At 34.8% G+C, this 18,073-nt stretch overlaps 1 protein-coding gene across 1 annotated transcript in view; it reads left to right on the top strand.

The window, feature by feature from the left end:
• Positions 1 to 451: 451 nt before the first annotated feature.
• Positions 452 to 18,073, top strand: part of LOC106712825 (rootletin) — a 39,873-nt gene continuing 22,251 nt past the window's right edge. The window contains exons 1-7 of the mRNA XM_045679459.1: positions 452 to 1,138; positions 13,566 to 13,661; positions 13,734 to 13,913; positions 14,366 to 14,577; positions 16,145 to 16,310; positions 16,765 to 16,974; positions 17,598 to 17,756. Coding sequence (XP_045535415.1) covers positions 452 to 1,138; positions 13,566 to 13,661; positions 13,734 to 13,913; positions 14,366 to 14,577; positions 16,145 to 16,310; positions 16,765 to 16,974; positions 17,598 to 17,756 — 1,710 coding nt within the window. The remainder of the gene's footprint in view (positions 1,139 to 13,565; positions 13,662 to 13,733; positions 13,914 to 14,365; positions 14,578 to 16,144; positions 16,311 to 16,764; positions 16,975 to 17,597; positions 17,757 to 18,073) is intronic.

Below are 18,073 nucleotides of genomic sequence, written 5' to 3'. Positions count from 1 at the left end.
CTTATATTATAAATGCGAATGTTTAGATGTATGGATTGATGTTTGTGACAGAGTATCTCCAGAACGACTGTATGGAAATCGCTGAAATTTGGTAACAGTCTGGAAACAAACAAATTAATGTTGTAGTTTTTTTTATTCTGTGCGGACGGAGTCGCGGGCAAACCTTATGTACAGTTTAACGAAAGAAAAGTGACTTGCATTTTACATTTACATACTGACCTACTAATAAAATTTCATTAGCTACACATACAAAACCTACGTATTTTCTTTCGCTACTTTTCGTGAATGAGTAAGGATGATAAAGGAATAAAGAAAACTGATTCACTGACTTGCATTTTCATTTGGTATAAATATTTTCAACCAACCTTTTGCATTTAGTATACTACAAAATGTGATACAGAAATGTAGTACATAATTATTTAAAGTTGAAAATAAAATTAAAAAAGTAATAATGGCAGATTCAGTGCAAACGTTTCTCGCTCCTCGATCAAGAACGCCGATTAATCAAGAAGGAGTACGGCTATGGGAACAGTTTGAACATCAACAAATCGTAACTGATGCTCAGACAGATTTGAATGAAGAGAAAATGAACACTAGAAAAATATTTCACGATAAATCAACAAGTACCAACCTATTAAATGCAGAAACTGAATTGGCATTAGACAAAAACACTAATTTAAGTGATAAAGAAATAAGTCCAAAAGATTTCGTACTTAAAAATTGGAGGGAACGCCAACTTAGAGCGAAGCACGAACGAGCAAGAAGAGCGGTTATTAATTCAGTGAAAGAAAAATTTAGGGGTATGCAGCGACAGACGAATTTGGATGCTTACAAGGATAGTTATAAAGATTATAATCATAAAAGTATTCCAAAGATTGTTATAGCCGAGGATGTCGAAGACACGTCAAATTTGAATGTAAATCGCGGGTTTGACTCGCAATTGATTTTGGACCATGTGGATGGTAGTTTTAGGGTGGCATGTTGCGGTGTTGTTGGTAAGGTTGTCGGTCACGCGAGGAGGTTTCAGGGGCCAGGCGGTGCGCTGGCACAGTGCAGGCTGGCAGCTCGCTGTGGCAGGGCGGCGGTGACGGCGGGCGCGGAAGGCGGACTACGCGGGACACGGACAGAAGTTATGCCGGTAAGCCTTCACGATTTAGCTTTTTAACTTTTGTGTAAAAGCAGCCTCAGCGTTTGTTAATATCAACCTTTTTTAGACTCTTACATAATCATAACGCTCTACTTAACGATGCTCAATTCTATGTAAAGTGGATTATTTTAGATGTTTAATAAATTAGAATAAATAAGACAATCTTACTAATATTATAAATGCGAATGTTTAGATGGATGGATGGTTGTTTGTTTGAAGGTATCTCCAGAACGGCTCAATGGATCTCGATGAAATTTGGCATACATGTAGAATATGATCTGGAAGAACATATAGGTTACTTAATAAGTTTATTTTTAATTCCACGCGGACATAGTCGCGGGCGACTGCTAGTGTTTCAATAAACGATAAATATATTAAACAAATTTATGTAGTACATATACCTATAAAAACATAAACATGATCTCTGTATCTCTGACAGTAAACAAGTTGCACCAGCGTTATCTTCCACCTTCCTTCCCGGCTGCACGACGTTTCCACATTTCCTATCTTAAAGCAAAGTTCACAGGACGGATTTAATCCACGTTTTATCTAATTTTAATATATCCTTATGAAATAGTGCCTCTTTTGGTTACTGTTATGATATTCGATTATAAGTGAAAAGCGAATTTAATGCTTTTACACGTACTGCAGATAAATCTCACGGTTTTGTGCGTAAAGACTGGATTTGACATATGTGTATATACTGTGGAAGCATTTACATCTATAAATTGACTGGCTATAAGACGCAGTATTTTGAGCCTATTTGATATTCGCCATTTTGGTGCTGATTGTACCAGTTTGTAGCGGTGGTGTGGATTCGAACTAATATCATCATCATCATCATCATCATCATCAGCTCACTATACGTCCCCACCGAGGGGCTCGGAGCCTACCCCAAGTTAGGGGTGACTAGGCCATAGTCAACCACGCTGGCCAAGTGCGGGTTGGTTGACTGCACACATATCATTGAATTTCTTCTCAGATATGTGCAGGTTGCATCACGATGTTTTCCTTCACCGTAAGAACGTCGGATAAATGTACATATGTAAATCGAAAATCGAAAAACACATTGGTACATGGCGGGATTCGAACCCAGGACCTGCAGATTGCAAGTCAAGTGCTTAACCCCTGAGCCACCGACGCTCATGAACTAATATACTTATAGAGAATTAACTGTGACATCAGAGGAGCGTTAAATTGGAACGTAGCAAAATCTGTCATTTTCAAGCTATCGCCTATTATACTTCATACTATCTTACTAATATTATAAATGCGAATGTTTAGATGGATGGATGAATAGATGTTTATTTGAATAAATCTCCAGAACGGCTCAGCGGATCTCGCTGAAATTTGGTATAGATGTATAACATAGTCTGGAAGAACACATAGGCTTTATGTCTTTTTTTAATTACGCGCGGACGGAGTCGCGGGCGACAGCTAGTCCATTTATAAAGATCAGTGTTAAAAGGCACTGGAGATATCCTATGTACGGCTGTGGGCAGACAAAGACTGGTGATGATGTTGATTAAGGTTACTTCAATTTTGTTGTGCACTTCATCATACAAACACAACAAGCCTGGTCATTCACATAACAGCAACCCGGATCCTTCATTCTTAATTAATTACTGAATATGTTATTAATGATAAACAAATGTTAATGAATAGTTATTAGAGAGAAATATTTTTTTATCAATTGTGTAAACAGTTGACGGGTAAATAAATGTGATACACAGCGTCGGTCACGTAGACAATTTATTATTAAGAACAAAGTCTCACGTCTTACTTCTTACTAGTCTTACTCGTACTTCTGACTATTATTATAAATGCGAATGTTTAGATGGTTAGATGTTTGTTTGAAGGTATCAGAACGGCTGCATGGATCTCGATGAAATTTTTGTAGAGGTAGAGCATAGTCTGTAAGAACACATAGGCTACTTATTACATATTTTTCCACTTCAGCGCGGACGGAGTCGCGGGCGACAGCTTGTATATAATATTTTGATTGAAAACAAATTCCCGTTTGTCATCCAAAATGATGTTCGTTTCTTACTTAAGCCAGTGATTCCCAATGTGATTTAGAAAGCCCTCCTGGATTTCACGAAGAAGACGAAGACATTTATCAGAAAAAAGGTTTAAGATTCTCTTAGTTACATCTTGGCCTTAATTTTTTTTTTTTGATAAAAGTCGGATATAAAAATGTTTGACAAGGACTATATAAAAGATACCTGGAAGATACTACGATAATTAATTTTATGAATTATTTAACGATAATCATTTTTCTGTTATTATGAAATATTTCCCTGATCCCAATTTAAACTTGAAATATATTTCTTATCCTTCGTCTGGGTTTTCTGTATTTACAACTACTTAGTTATTGATTAAAGTCGTAGTTTAAAAATGTGTAATCTTGCTATAAACACATTTAATAATCTTAATAATATTATAAATGCGAATGTTTAGATGGATGGATGTTTGTTTATTGTTGAAGGTATCTCTGGAACGGCTCAATGGATCTTGATGAAATTTGGCACATATCTAGAACATAGTCTGGAAGAACACATAGACTACTTATTAAGTTTTTTAATTCCGCGCGGACGGAGTCTCGGGCGACAGCTAGTCTTGCTATAAACATATTAAATAATATTATATTAGTTACAATAGTCTATTAGGTCAGGGGGTCATCGTAACTAGTGATGTTTTAGAATTGCTCAGATCCGGGAGCAAACATATATTTAGTCTTATATAATGAATGAAATGTAGTTCAATGACTGCATATCACTATATATAAAACAAAATTCGAACGACACGTTTGTTTGTGTGCGATAAACTCAAAAACTACTTACGGTTTTTTACTAACGGTATTTCATAAAAATGTCAAACAATTAAAGATGTTTTTTGTATGGTTAACTTTTTTAATTTAAATTTAATAGACAAACGGTTCAACTTCCATTTTTAAGATTAATATCTTACTCTTACTAATACTATAAATACAAATGTTTAGATGGATAGATGGACGGATGGATGGATGTTTGTTTAAAGGTATCTCCAGAACCGCTCAACGGATCTCGATGAAATTTGGCATAGATGTAGAACATAGTCTGGAAGAACACATAGGATACTAATTACGTTTTTTTGTTATTCCGCGCTGACGGATTATCTAGTACTAGTCAGCTAGTACATTATTATTAAATTCTAATACATTTGTGAAACATAAACTCTCCGTGTGAAGCCCTGTGCTAGTTAGTAGCTTATGGAAAAAATGTTGTCCACTTCATCCTGCCGTGATTTAATTTATTTAGTATTAACGGAAATAGAACTCTATTGCATATCACTTAGAGTACAAATTCGAAATAGTATAATTTACTCTTGATCATGAACTGAATGTTTGCATGTGATATGCACGGATGCGCTGATATTTTTTTTTTTTAGTAATAAATAATATATTAATGGAAATGTTGATGTTTTTAATTTTTTTTATACTAAAAGTGTAAAAAAAACATCGTAAAGCAACTTAATAGGTTCGCTACATTGATATTGTGATAGAAAATAATTTCTCCACACAAGTTGAAATGAAAACATTCTTGATGTGCCATAAAATTCCTTAAGGCAGTTCTATAAAACATCACTGCATGAAAGTGTGTTTCTCTAGGTCATATAAACATTCTCAAACTTGAGAATATAAACAATGTTATAATTAAAACTTATCTAAGTCCAAAGACTCAAGTTAGTTAAAGTGATTAGGGCATAAGGAATAGTTTATTACATTTTTTTTTAAATTACTCTTCTAGGGCTAAAACTAGTTATAGATAAAATTACAGGTATTTGTTTACAGCGCTCTATCTTACCCCTTACCTACTAACACCGTCACTGATGTTTACAACCGCGAGACGCGACAGTGAACTTATCTAGTAAACATTTTAATAGATAAAGTGTACAAATAACACTAATCAATACGCTAAACGAGTGATTTTAACTCCGCGCTATCGGAGGAAATAACGAACACGGGTGCGACGCGTGATATTAAGGGCAAGTTGCGTTCAAATATAAAATGACAAATGAACAATTTTATTTTTCTTAATATACCGGAGAAATGCTTCTTCGTAAACATGACTATTCCATTGTTAACTCCTGTGGGCTCGGATTCTTGTTTGATTTAAAAGTTTATATTTTACTCATTATATGTTACTTAATTCTCCATCTTTCGTTCACATCCTGTTGGTAAGTATGTGGAAAATATAGACTTTACTTAGATAAACATGAGGAATTAAATATGGTAAGGTAAGGTTAAGTGATTTTATTTTATTAATATTATAAATGCGAATGTTTAGATGGATGTATGGATTGATGGATATTAGTTTAAAGGCTTAACGAATCTCGATAAAACTCGGCATACATGTAGAATATAGTCTGGAAGAACACATAGGCGTATAATACGTTTTTTTTAAACCTGTAACTTAGTATTATTTTGTATGACTTTTACCACAGTTACAACTACAAAATAGAGGTATCCTAAGTACTAAGATGTACCTAAATAATTCTAATGTTATCGTTATTAATTTCTTTCCTTTGTAAGGAAAAATTTTAAATCATGATAGTTATTTATTTCTAAAGTTTACCTCCAGATAGTATTTCTAAGATGATGTCAATATTACGGTTATTATTTATTTGAAAATGTCTAACTCTATTGCATTGGTTATCGCTCTAAATAAAGTTTCTGTCTTATCTTTCTATTTATATTATTACAGAATAATTTCTTTTTATCATTGACAACAAAACTACTCTTGTATAAACAATACATTCGTATAATTACGTTTCTAAGGTCTTAACTTTTTCGTATTAAGTAACTCTTAATATTTAACTGTAATTTAAACTTTTTTTACCTTTAAAACTAAGTGTTTTAAGTGTACTTGTAAATTCTATATTAAACTAGCTTATACCCGCGACTCCGTCCGCGCGGAATAAAAAAAAAATGCACACAAGATAAAACTACCACCCTCATAAATTTTCAGCTAAATCAGTTCGACCGATCTTGAGTTATAAATAGTGTAACTAACACGACTTTCTTTTATATATATAGATCTGTAATCAATGTGAGTTGTAGAGTATCTTTTTTACATCACTAGTGTCTAAATAATATCCTAAATTATAGAGTAATTATTATTGTAGAGCTTTAACAAGTGTATCTAGTTGTAAAATGCAGCCGCGATAGTCAGTGCAAAATAATGTCAAACAGAGGAAGTGCCACGTCCTCATAAAATCAACATTTCGGCGTAGTATGTGCGAATTCGTTTGTCAAAAAAATGTGCTGAAATCCATTCTTTTGACTGTAATTCGATTACTGTCTCCTTATATATTATTATTATATGTTTAACTCTGCTATGTTTAACAAAAACCAAAGAAAGTGCTCTTAGATTAACAATCATGATTATTTTAGTAGTGTTGGTAGTTAATATACGGCAAACTCCTTAATTAATAAATAATTGCAATATGAAAGATACGATAATTATGCTGTACTTGGTTGATTTTTATAGTCTACATTCTTTTATCTTTATCTTTTAATTAAGATAGAGTATTGAGATCTTCCCGCTCTATGAGCTTAGTATCGTTTCTGTTTTATAGCCTTTAGGGGAGTTTTGAATGGTATCCGAAAACCTTGACTAATTCTTCTTCAATTAGATCCTCGTTGATAGTTGACGAACGTATCGTGTTGCTTAATCTCAAATGGCATACATTAATTCTGAATTAAATGTACTAACTAAATAAAAAGGATTTGTTGATAAACATGGCACTTAACCGCACACCTCACGCGGACGCATCATGAGAGATATCTTACCAACCTTCGATCCGACACACGGAACTGACCTATGATAAGATGCGCCGACCCATTGTGAGGTTAACACGAAAAAAACTTATATACGTGGGATGCTGTAATATGTTAATTTATGGATGCTGATTTCATCACAATATATGGACCTGGAGTGCTTAATTCATTGTAAGAAAAAAAGAAAAATAACATTGTTATTATTAGTTACAATTAAGTTTATTGAAGTGCAAAATGAATCTAAGTTTGGTTCTTCTTCCTCTCAGCCACGTGACGCCCACTGCATAGGCATAGGCCTCCCCCAAAGATCGCCACGATGTTCAGTTCTGTATTTTTAGCATAAATTAAAGTAAAAATCCGTTGACTGAAAATTGAACCTTTCAATACTAAGGGTAACAGTTAAAATCGATTTATCTATATAATTTGCATTGCGTGCTAGCACAAATAAAAATTTCGTAAAGTTCGTATTCGAAATTAATATCTTCTACGTTATTGCTGCGTTTGAACGACCTATAAAATGTTATTGAGTAATTTTGTAAAATAAGGAAAAAATATAGGCAATTTTATCTTTGCTAAGGAAAATTATATTGCTTTATTAGATTGTTGCCAAAGATTCGTTCTGAGTAATTTACCACAGACAATTTTGTAGGAAAAATTTATTATACATATCTATATGAATTTTTATGAACTATAGCAGCGTCGCGATTGGCCTACGAATCTTGGAGCCCTTAATAAAGAGAAATGATAAGATTTTTTATTTATAGAAATTGTCAGTTAAATAAAGTGATAAAACTCGTGGAAGCTTCTTCTCGAAGAAAAACACAAGTCTATTTTATAATGCAATTATTTATTAAACACATTTGCACTTATACATATTTAGTCTAGAATAACTACGAGTAATTATCTCTCTGCACTGTATAAACAAGAAAGTATAAAGTACTGTTTTGTTCGCTTCCGTAGAAACCAATGAATTACAGTCGAAACTTTTAATTCAAGCAGCCTATCACTCGATTCAGCATTTCGAATATTTGAGAACTCGATTACCGACCGATTGCCGACGAATCGAGACGGAGGTAAGCACCAGGTGGCACAATCGATATGGAGACGACTCCCTTTTTTTACATTACTCCGTTACATTTTGCCAACTCCAAACATTCGAAAAATCGTATTTTCGGCTTTATTCCAAAGCACTAACGGTCACTGGTAATATAGCTTTGCGTTTGACAGTTATAATTCAATTTTGGCGGGTAAATCACGAGTCAAGATGGCGGCTTTGACAGGTGACATAAAAAGTTATTTACGACAAGGAAGTTCGCGAGGTTGGTTAGTGGATGGGACATGCGAGACTCACGAACCGCGGAAGTGTACATTTTTGAAGTGTGTAATTTGTATTCATGACATATTTACAGCGCATTCGCATACCACAGATGATAATATAAACATCAAATTAATAGTTTAAGGAAGTAAAGATAGTTTCTATTATGAACACGCAGCACGGAATATTTCCAAAATAAAATTAACTTTAATTCAATGAATGCGAAAGATAAACTTTATTCCAATTTACACTTTTACGCAAATGTAAAAATACATTCAACCATTCCTTAAATAATGAGATTGTTCTTCAGTTAAATGGATAATTTACCATTTCTTGACATATTTGTCATTGAAAAACAAGACTTTCTAAACAACAAAAATGTTTTATTAATTGAATTACACTCTATTTAAATTCAATTAGGATTTTCTTGGAATGCATCTCACGTAGAATTTTCTCGCTAACAATCTTGGAATTCGCTTATTGATGTGTTTATCACAAACATGTTACATTACTCAGGTCACGCGGTAAGCGGCTTGTTATCGTCGGTCAGCTTAATTAGCTAAAGCGAAAGCGAGTGTTCACGCGTTTGATAATCACACATATCTATTCTTAACTGCTATAAAATTTGTACCAGTTGTTAGGTCCATATTAGGTCCTTACATATGAAATTGGCGTTTTTCGTACTGGCCACTTTAATCACGAATTTCTCCTCTTTGGTAAGGAATTCCAAATTCAAATTTGTACAGCTATAGACTCATGTATTTGTGGTTCGATGACCGTCATTCATTTGTTTTTTTTCTTCTGTTTTTTTCTGTTTGCGTCACTCATTTTACAAAATGGAAAACTTAAAATATCGCATTATTTACGAGTACGAGTTCCGCCGTGGCACTAGTGCTGCGGAAACGACTCGAAGGGTGAATGATGTGTATGGCGGTCGTGTTGCAAAAGAAAACACAGTTCGTTTTTGGTTCCAACGTTTTCGTTCTGGAAATTTCGATCTGCAGAACAAGCCCCGTGGACGGCCTGAGACTCAAGTTGATAATGAAGAGTTGAAGGCTATTGTGGAAGCGGATCCATCGCAAACCACGTCCGAGTTAGCTGCAGGCTGCGATGTTAGTGATAAAACTGTTTTAATTCACTTGAAGCAAATTGGGAAGATTAAAAAGCTTGAAAGGTGGGTACCTCACGAATTGACTGAAGCAAACCGGCAAACGCGCGTCGACTGTTGCGTTACATTACTAAACCGGCACAATAATGAAGGTATTTTAAACCGAATCATTACCTGTGATGAAAAATGGGTTCTTTACGATAATCGGAAGCGCTCAGCGCAATGGTTGGATCCTGGCCAGCCAGCCAAATCCTGCCCCAAGCGAAAATTAACCCCAAAAAAGTTACATGTAAGCGTTTGGTGGACTAGTGCCGGTATTGTTCATTACAGTTTTCTCAAATCTGGCCAGACTATTACGGCTGATGTCTATTGTCAGCAATTGCAAACCATGATGGAAAAGCTAGCGGCTAAACAACCTAGGCTGGTCAATCGCTCCACGCCACTGCTGCTTCACGACAACGCTAGACCACACACTGCGCAACAGACGGCTACTAAATTAGACGAGCTTCAATTGGAAAGTCTAAGACATCCTCCGTACTCCCCGAACCTTGCTCCAACAGATTACCATTTTTTTCGAAATTTGGATAACTTCTTGCAAGGGAAAAAAATTCAACTCCGATGGGGCAGTCCAAATCGCCTTCAAAGATTTTATTGATTCCCGTCCGACTGATTTTTTTAGTAAAGGGATCAATGAACTACCTATGAGATGGCAAAAGTGCATAGAAAATAATGGTTCATACTTTGATTAATTAAATATATTATATTAAAAAATATACGACTTTTTGTTCCTCCCATACAAAACGCCAATTTCATATGTAAGGACCTAATAATAACGTCTGGTATTTTTTTACAAATTACAAACGACCATCTTATGTAATTGTCAATTTCCATTGCGTTGAAATTTGTAAAATTATTTTTATACATATGTTTCAAGGAAACGCACAGAGCATTTTGTTCATTACATCTATATATATAAAAGAAAGTCGTGTTAGTTACACTATTTATAACTCAAGAACGGCTGAATCGATTTGACTGAAAATTGGTGGGTAGCTTAGAACTAGGAAACGGACATAGGATAATTTTTACCCCGTTTTCTATTTTTTTATTCCGCGCGGACGGAGTCGCGGGTAAAAGCTAGTTTTCTTATACTTACAAAAACGTAGCTCTGCGTATTGTAGTATATCGCGTAGAGCGATGTAGCAGCTAACAAATCCGTTGCTACGCTCCCTAATTTCCCTTTCACGAGCGACGTTTTCACATGGTCGTTTTAATAATCCGTCTTTATCATTTGGCATCGTAAATGATGAGCTTTTGTGACCCAGTTCCTTTCGTTCCCTGTCGTCACGCGACTCTGGAAGCAATAACCGTTGTATAGGAATTTCGGCAAACTAATTTACAACTTTAATTGTGATATAATTTTAGTGGTGCATAGATAAGGAAGTTATTTTTTTTTACTTAATGTTAAAGTGTTTATATGGAACTGTATTTTAAACATTTTACGGGTATAATTAAATAAAATATAGCATTAAACTAACAATAAAAGAATTAAATTAATATAGATAAATTTGATATCAGTATGACTGAATGTGGATGGCTATAAAGGTAGAGGAAGACCAAAGAAAGTATGGATGGATTGTGTGAATATGCGTAAGAAGGGGGTGAATTCAGATATAACGGCTGATAGAGATATATGGAGGAGTAGTACATACTGTGCCGACCCTTCATATGGATAAGGGCAGGTTGGTGATGAAATATTAGTTAATTCGAGCTGAAAGTTACGAGCAGAATTCCAAAGAGGTTTATCAATTTACTATTGTTTTAAATTCCAAATCAACAAAACATAATATTATATTAGATAGGTATAACTTGTGTCAATGACCGCATTAAATGTAAAACATCTGATTAATTTGGACCGTATTGATGCCATGTATTTTTCTAACATAAAATGAATACTTGGTTATTCGTACAGCGGAGAAATATTTGATAAGATTCGGACTTTAACTATAAACAACGCGCTTTGAACTTTGTCAGCCACAACAATGTTGATTGAATCACCAAGTATCTGTTGCTACTCGTTCTTAGAATTAAAAAAAATCAACGTAGTTGTTAAATATGCCAACCATCCTTCGATGGGAAGGTTTTTACAAGCTTTTGTGGCAGAATAATAGTTAATAAACATTTTAAAGCGTATATTAATCGTCTTCGCACTTTGTAACATAACGTTAATTAATAATTTTAATACTGTGCTGACATCTTTTACTACGGATTAATATAGATTAATCAAAGAAAGCGTAATGTGTAAATCTTAGGAACAATTTTTATCGCAAAAATCGTACATCATATCGGTCAACGAACTTACTATACTTACACAGATATATACATGATTGTAATATCTTTGCATTTGCATATTTCATTTGAGTAACGATATCGAATTGCTTGTAATAATATAATTTGGATTGAGAGATAAAAAAAAAGTTATGTATAATTTGTTAATAGGAGTAAACAATTTCCATTCAATGGTAATTTTGATATATGTTATCAGTTCCTAGTGTATTACAAAGGGGGAGGGCAGTGAAGCGAAACGTATGTATCACCCTAAAGGTACACTAAAATCGAAAACTCTACCAGTATATCAACCCATTGCAATGGTATCACACACTTTTTGCTTTTTTAGTGTAACATGACTTGAAAAAATGCGCACAATTTATCGATTATACAAACTGCTGCTATAATTATGACAGGCGTTCTTTTGTGCGTGTGGTATGGGCAATAGTGTGAGAAATGTACACAGGAAACCTGTATTTTAGTTCTGATACGGGTAAGAATTATTGCTTTTAAATATTTTTACAAATCCATTATTTGTCTTTACTAAATCTTTTCCTTCCTATACTTAAGTGTTACACATTTTAATGATGGTTGGAAATTATGATAAACTAGCTTTTACCCGCGACTCCGTCCGCGCGGTATAAAAAAAATAGAAAACGGGGTAAAAATTATCCTATGTCCGTTTCCTGGTTCTAAGCCACCAATTTTCAGTCAAATCGATTCAGCCGTTCTTGAGTTATAAATAGTGTAACTAACACGAATTTCTTTTATATATATAGATAAATTTAAAAAAAAACTCACTAAAATATCTTATATATCTTATAGATTCTAGACTGTGTTCTACATCTTTGCCAAATTTCATCAATGGTTCAGTCGTTCCGGAGATACCTTCAAACAAACATCCCTCCATCTATTCAACTAAACATTCGCATTTATAATATTTAAGTCTCTGAGTTTTTGTTTTTTTATTTATTTACTTCACAATCACAACTCTATTTGTACTGATTGTGTTGCTAGGATACGGATTATCAATACATAATACAACGAACGATGCCGTGTGGTGCACGATTGTGACTCATAATTATCACTTGCGATCTTTTTTCTGTGTAATTTTTTTTTTCAATGGCAGATAAGTAATTTTCTCATACGTAATATAAATTAAAATAATTGTTTAATGATTATGCATAATTTACAAAATTATAGTACGATCATGACTGGAATAAATAGTATAAGGTATGTTTGTTTCAGAGTTCTAAATTTAATATCACTTAGTAAATAATCTCGACCGGCTTTTTAGCCTTTTTGTATTTACTTAAAAATATTATATGAATCGTGCGTATATAAACTAGAATTATAATATCGGCAGTTGCTTATTAAAATCTCTAGGCATAAAACAGTTCGTTAACCCCACGTTTTCATTCCCTAGATGTAAATATAGGCAACGAACTAGGTGTGGGTTGTAATAATTAGATGCCTAGGCCGATAGCCATTTTCTACAACCCCGCGGAAGCCTATGCCGCGTTTGTTCTTGGCGTAACTCGGTGCAATTTCATTGTTTTATTAAAAAATCGTTGATTTTCTTTATTTAAACTTGTGTATGTTGCCAGTTATTGTAGTGTTTTTTAAAGTATTATTGTGTCTAATTTAGGAATTTGCTTAAAATTCTTTAGTTAAAATAAAATGTACATGGAATTTAAATCATCTCGCTGTTTTCATTTTGATGTGAAACATAAAAGTAAAATAAAAAAGAAAGTTTCCTTTCAGGTCAATTCTTATTTTGTTTTGTCTAAATACCAAGTATCCGAAATCAATTTCTATTTGTAACATTTCAATTTTGTAATTATTTTAGTTACCTACGAGGGAAGGATTGACTACGCCGAGGAGCGCTCGTGCTCCTATAGGCCGTAGACCTTCTACGCTCCCTCATCAGCGTTTGAAAAAGGAGGTGAGTTTTAAGTCAATAATAATTTGTGACAAACACTTAGTACTACTGCAGAGCACTTGATGTTTTTGTTAGAAGGCAGAAAGTCCTCCAGAGATGGATTCGCCGGGGAGTGCGGGTAGTGACTTACGACGGCAGAACGAAGAGCTTCGCGCGCGACTGGCTGGTGAATCCGCTGACCATAGGCGAAGACTTGATGCTTACCGCCGCGCACAACAAGGCCAAGCTGCCCTAGTATCAAGACTTCAAGCAAAGGTTTACGTTTTGTTTAAGTTTCTTAAGTGATCACGCCGCCATCAAACCATTGTATATCATATACATACAACATGTACCATAAGTTTAAATAAGACGTTCAAAAAAGTTTTTATTAACACATAAAGGTAAGGTTTAAATTCTCATTAATTAATATATTTTTCTGAAAAAGAAAGAAGAAAGAAAGAAAAACCATTTGATATTTTTACTATTGGCAGAATGGCAACATTTTCGTTGCATTATTTTTGTTTTTCTGTCAAATGTCATCTGTTTATTTGAATTTTTTTGGAAATTTCGAATTCTAATCGATTTTATAGTACTTATAAAATTATTAAATAATCATTCTAAATTTCAGCGTTCTAAGCAATTCAAAGTACTAAACTAACTCTAGTACTTTGTTGTATAAAAGCTTTATACATTTCAATAAAATACAAAAAAACAAAATCGTGAACTAGGTCCTGCAATATAAGCAACGATGTGCCGAACTGGAGAATCAGATGGCGGAGTCTACTCCTCGCAGCGAACCCTCGTACCATCAGCCCAGCAAGACGTGCATAGCTCTTCCGGCGCCGGTCGCGTCCTCGTCCTCGTCATCCGATACACGAAGAGACGAGAGGATCACAGACTTGGAGACTGCACTGCGAAGACTCGATGAAGAGAAACGCAAGTAAGTATTGAAATATGATGGTAAATTAAGTTTTCAAAATTGTACCATAATCAGAAATTTAATGTTGTAATTAATATATTAGGTCCTTACATATGAAATTGGCGTTTTGTATGGGAGGAACAAAAAGTCGAATATTTTTTAATGTAATATATTTAATTAATCAAAGTATGAACCATTATTTTCTATGCACTTTTGCCATCTCATAGGTAATTCATTGATCCCTTTACTAAAAAAACCAGTCGGACGGGAATCAATAAAATCTTTGAAGGCGATTTGGACTGCCCCATCGGAGTTGAATTTTTTCCCTTGCAAGAAGTTATCCAAATTTCGAAAAAAATGGTAATCTGTTGGAGCAAGGTCCGGGGAGTACGGAGGATGTCTTAGACTTTCCAATTGAAGCTCTTCTAATTTAGTAGCCGTCTGTTGCGCAGTGTGTGGTCTAGCGTTGTCGTGAAGCAGCAGTGGCGTGGAGCGATTGACCAGCCTAGGTTGTATAGCCGCTAGCTTTTCCATCATGGTTTGCAATTGCTGACAATAGACATCAGCCGTAATTGTCTGGCCAGATTTGAGAAAACTGTAATGAACAATACCGGCACTAGTCCACCAAACGCTTACAAGTAACGTTTTTGGGGGGGTTAATTTTCGCTTGGGGCAGGATTTGGCTGGCTGGCCAGGATCCAACCATTGCGCTGAGCGCTTCCGATTATCGTAAAGAACCCATTTTTCATCAAAGGTAATGATTCGGTTTAAAATACCTTCATTATTGTGCCGGTTTAGTAATGTAACGCAACAGTCGACGCGCGTTTGCCGGTTTGCTTCAGTCAATTCGTGAGGTACCCACCTTTCAAGCTTTTTAATCTTCCCAATTTGCTTCAAGTGAATTAAAACAGTTTTATCACTAACATCGCAGCCTGCAGCTAACTCGGACGTGGTTTGCGATGGATCCGCTTCCACAATAGCCTTTAACTCTTCATTATCAACTTGAGTCTCAGGCCGTCCACGGGGCTTGTTCTGCAGATCGAAATTTCCAGAACGAAAACGTTGGAACCAAAAACGATCTGTGTTTTCTTTTGCAACACGACCGCCATACACATCATTCACCCTTCGAGTCGTTTCCGCAGCACTAGTGCCACGGCGGAATCGACGGAATCGTACTCGTAAATAATGCGATATTTTAAGTTTTCCATTTTGTAAAATGAGTGACGCAAACAGAAAAAACAGAAGAAAAAAAACAAATGAATGACGGTCATCGAACCACAAATACATGAGTCTATAGCTGTACAAATTTGAATTTGGAATTCCTTACCAAAGAGGAGAAATTCGTGATTAAAGTGGCCAGTACGAAAAACGCCAATTTCATATGTAAGGACCTAATATTTGATTAAAATAATTTATGTTTAACAATCAGTAGGAATGTAACAAAATTGTTTCTTGTTCAACTTTATTGTACTTATAATTTTGAGTAGCATAGCAAAAAAATTTTAATTTACACTTAAGATTATTTGTATTATCAAAGTTTGTTCAGAGTGAAAAATGTCTGTTTTAATTTAAAATTAATGTCTTCCAGGTGTGAAAAGCTAGTGTCTCAAAACAACTTACTCCGGGAGCAACTAGAAGAGTCCCATCAATTGAATGAAGCTCTCACCAGTGACTTGCAGAAGCTGACCAATGATTGGGAGGCTCTGCGCGATGAGATGGCCATCAAGGAAGATGAATGGAAAGATGAGGAACAAGTAAGAATATTAATAGTGTTGTTATAGTTGAAATATTACATATCTTACTAATATTTTAAATGCGAATGTTTGGATGGATGGATGGATGTTAGTATCTCCAGGACAGCTATAGAGATTTCAACAAAACTTGGCACAGTCTGGAAGAACACTTAGTCTACTTATTATGATATTTTTAAATTACGGGTTGCGGGCGACAACTATTATATTGTTCAGGGGTACTAAAACAGTTTTTGTCTTCTGAATATACTAAGTTGATTGATAACTGGCTGTAAACTAATTATTACTGTTGATGAATAAGTGCAGCACTCTTGGCTATTGTGAACGGTTAAACATTAAATGTAAGGATTCTTTTATAACTGTTGAACCGCTACTTGGGGCACTCTATGTACGTTTTAAATCACCTTTTGACTACTTTATATTTACTAGTATATATTAATAGTATGAAAATTTCTAGGCTTTCAATGACTACTACTCCAGCGAGCACAATCGTCTGTTGAGTCTGTGGCGGGAGGTGGTAGCTGTGAAGCGCTTCTTCTCTGACCTGCAGACCAATACTGAGAGGGACTTGTACAAAGTGAAGAACGACTTTGATTCAGTTACCAGGGATTTAGTTGGAACTTTGAGTGGATATGCCATCACAGCATACGCTACTCAAGATATTAAGGTTATAGATTTTTATTACTGTTTACTAGCTTGTATACACTTTGTAAATATTAGCACTTTTTTTTTAATGTATTTTGACGTTTCTTTTATCTTTACAAACTATAAATTCCTTACTGATTATTACGATGTGACCAGCCTTAAAGACATGTATAAACTAAATGAAAATGAATGCTTACATGGCCATCCCTTGAAACTTTGGGAAACTTCAGCCAAAAGAAACCCAATGAAGCATTTCTTGCCAAACAGAGTAGTTGTGGCATTGAACAAACTCCCAGATAATGTAGTAATGGCTCCATCAATAAACTCTTTCAAAAACTTGGTAAACAAGATATCTCCCAAACTATTTGACACATGTATCAGCTTGTTAGCTGACAACATGTAATCTAATATGTTTATGATAGGATATGGTTTGCAACAAAATTCTTTAGAGGGTAGATGTTAGTAGCATTCAAAGCTTCGTCGAACATGATTGGATGCTCTCACCCCTAGGCTATTGGTTGTTCAGATTATCTATTATTTTCAGTACACCAGTTATTTTCGTTGTTACATATCGTTTTTGATATTTCCTGAATAAACTAGTATTTAATATAAAGCATAACATTTTTTTTCTTGTTTTTTTCTTAGCCTGAGACTCATCAGCAATTACCAGTTACTCCAAGTGTGAATGTGGACACATTACGTACGGAGCTCCGTGATGTGACGTCACAGAGGGACGCCGCTACGTCAGAGTTGAGGGAGAGGGATGCACGTATACAGCGCCTGTTAGGAGAGCTGCAGGCATTGGTCAGTTTAACCATATACGAGAAAGAGATAGGTATATTTAGTCAACACACTATACAACTGGCTGGTATTGTAAGTTCACAGGAAACATTTTACTGAATAGATGTGATTCTCTTTTTAGCCGACTTCAAAAAGAAGGAGGTTATCAATTCGATTGTTTTTTTTTTTTTTATGTGTGTTACCGCGAAACTCCGCCCCTGGTGGTCCGATTTTGATAAAAAATATTTTAATCGAAAGGAAGTGCTTGCAGATGGGTCCCATTTTTTTTTATTACCTAGAAGACTAGTAGATTTCGAATTTATTTATTAAATATAATGTTT

The sequence above is a fragment of the Papilio machaon genome, chromosome 9, assembly GCF_912999745.1.
Source record: "Papilio machaon chromosome 9, ilPapMach1.1, whole genome shotgun sequence".
NCBI lineage: Eukaryota > Metazoa > Arthropoda > Insecta > Lepidoptera > Papilionidae > Papilio > Papilio machaon.
Note: the sequence above shows the minus strand (reverse complement) of the source record. Positions and strands in the feature narration are given on the sequence as shown.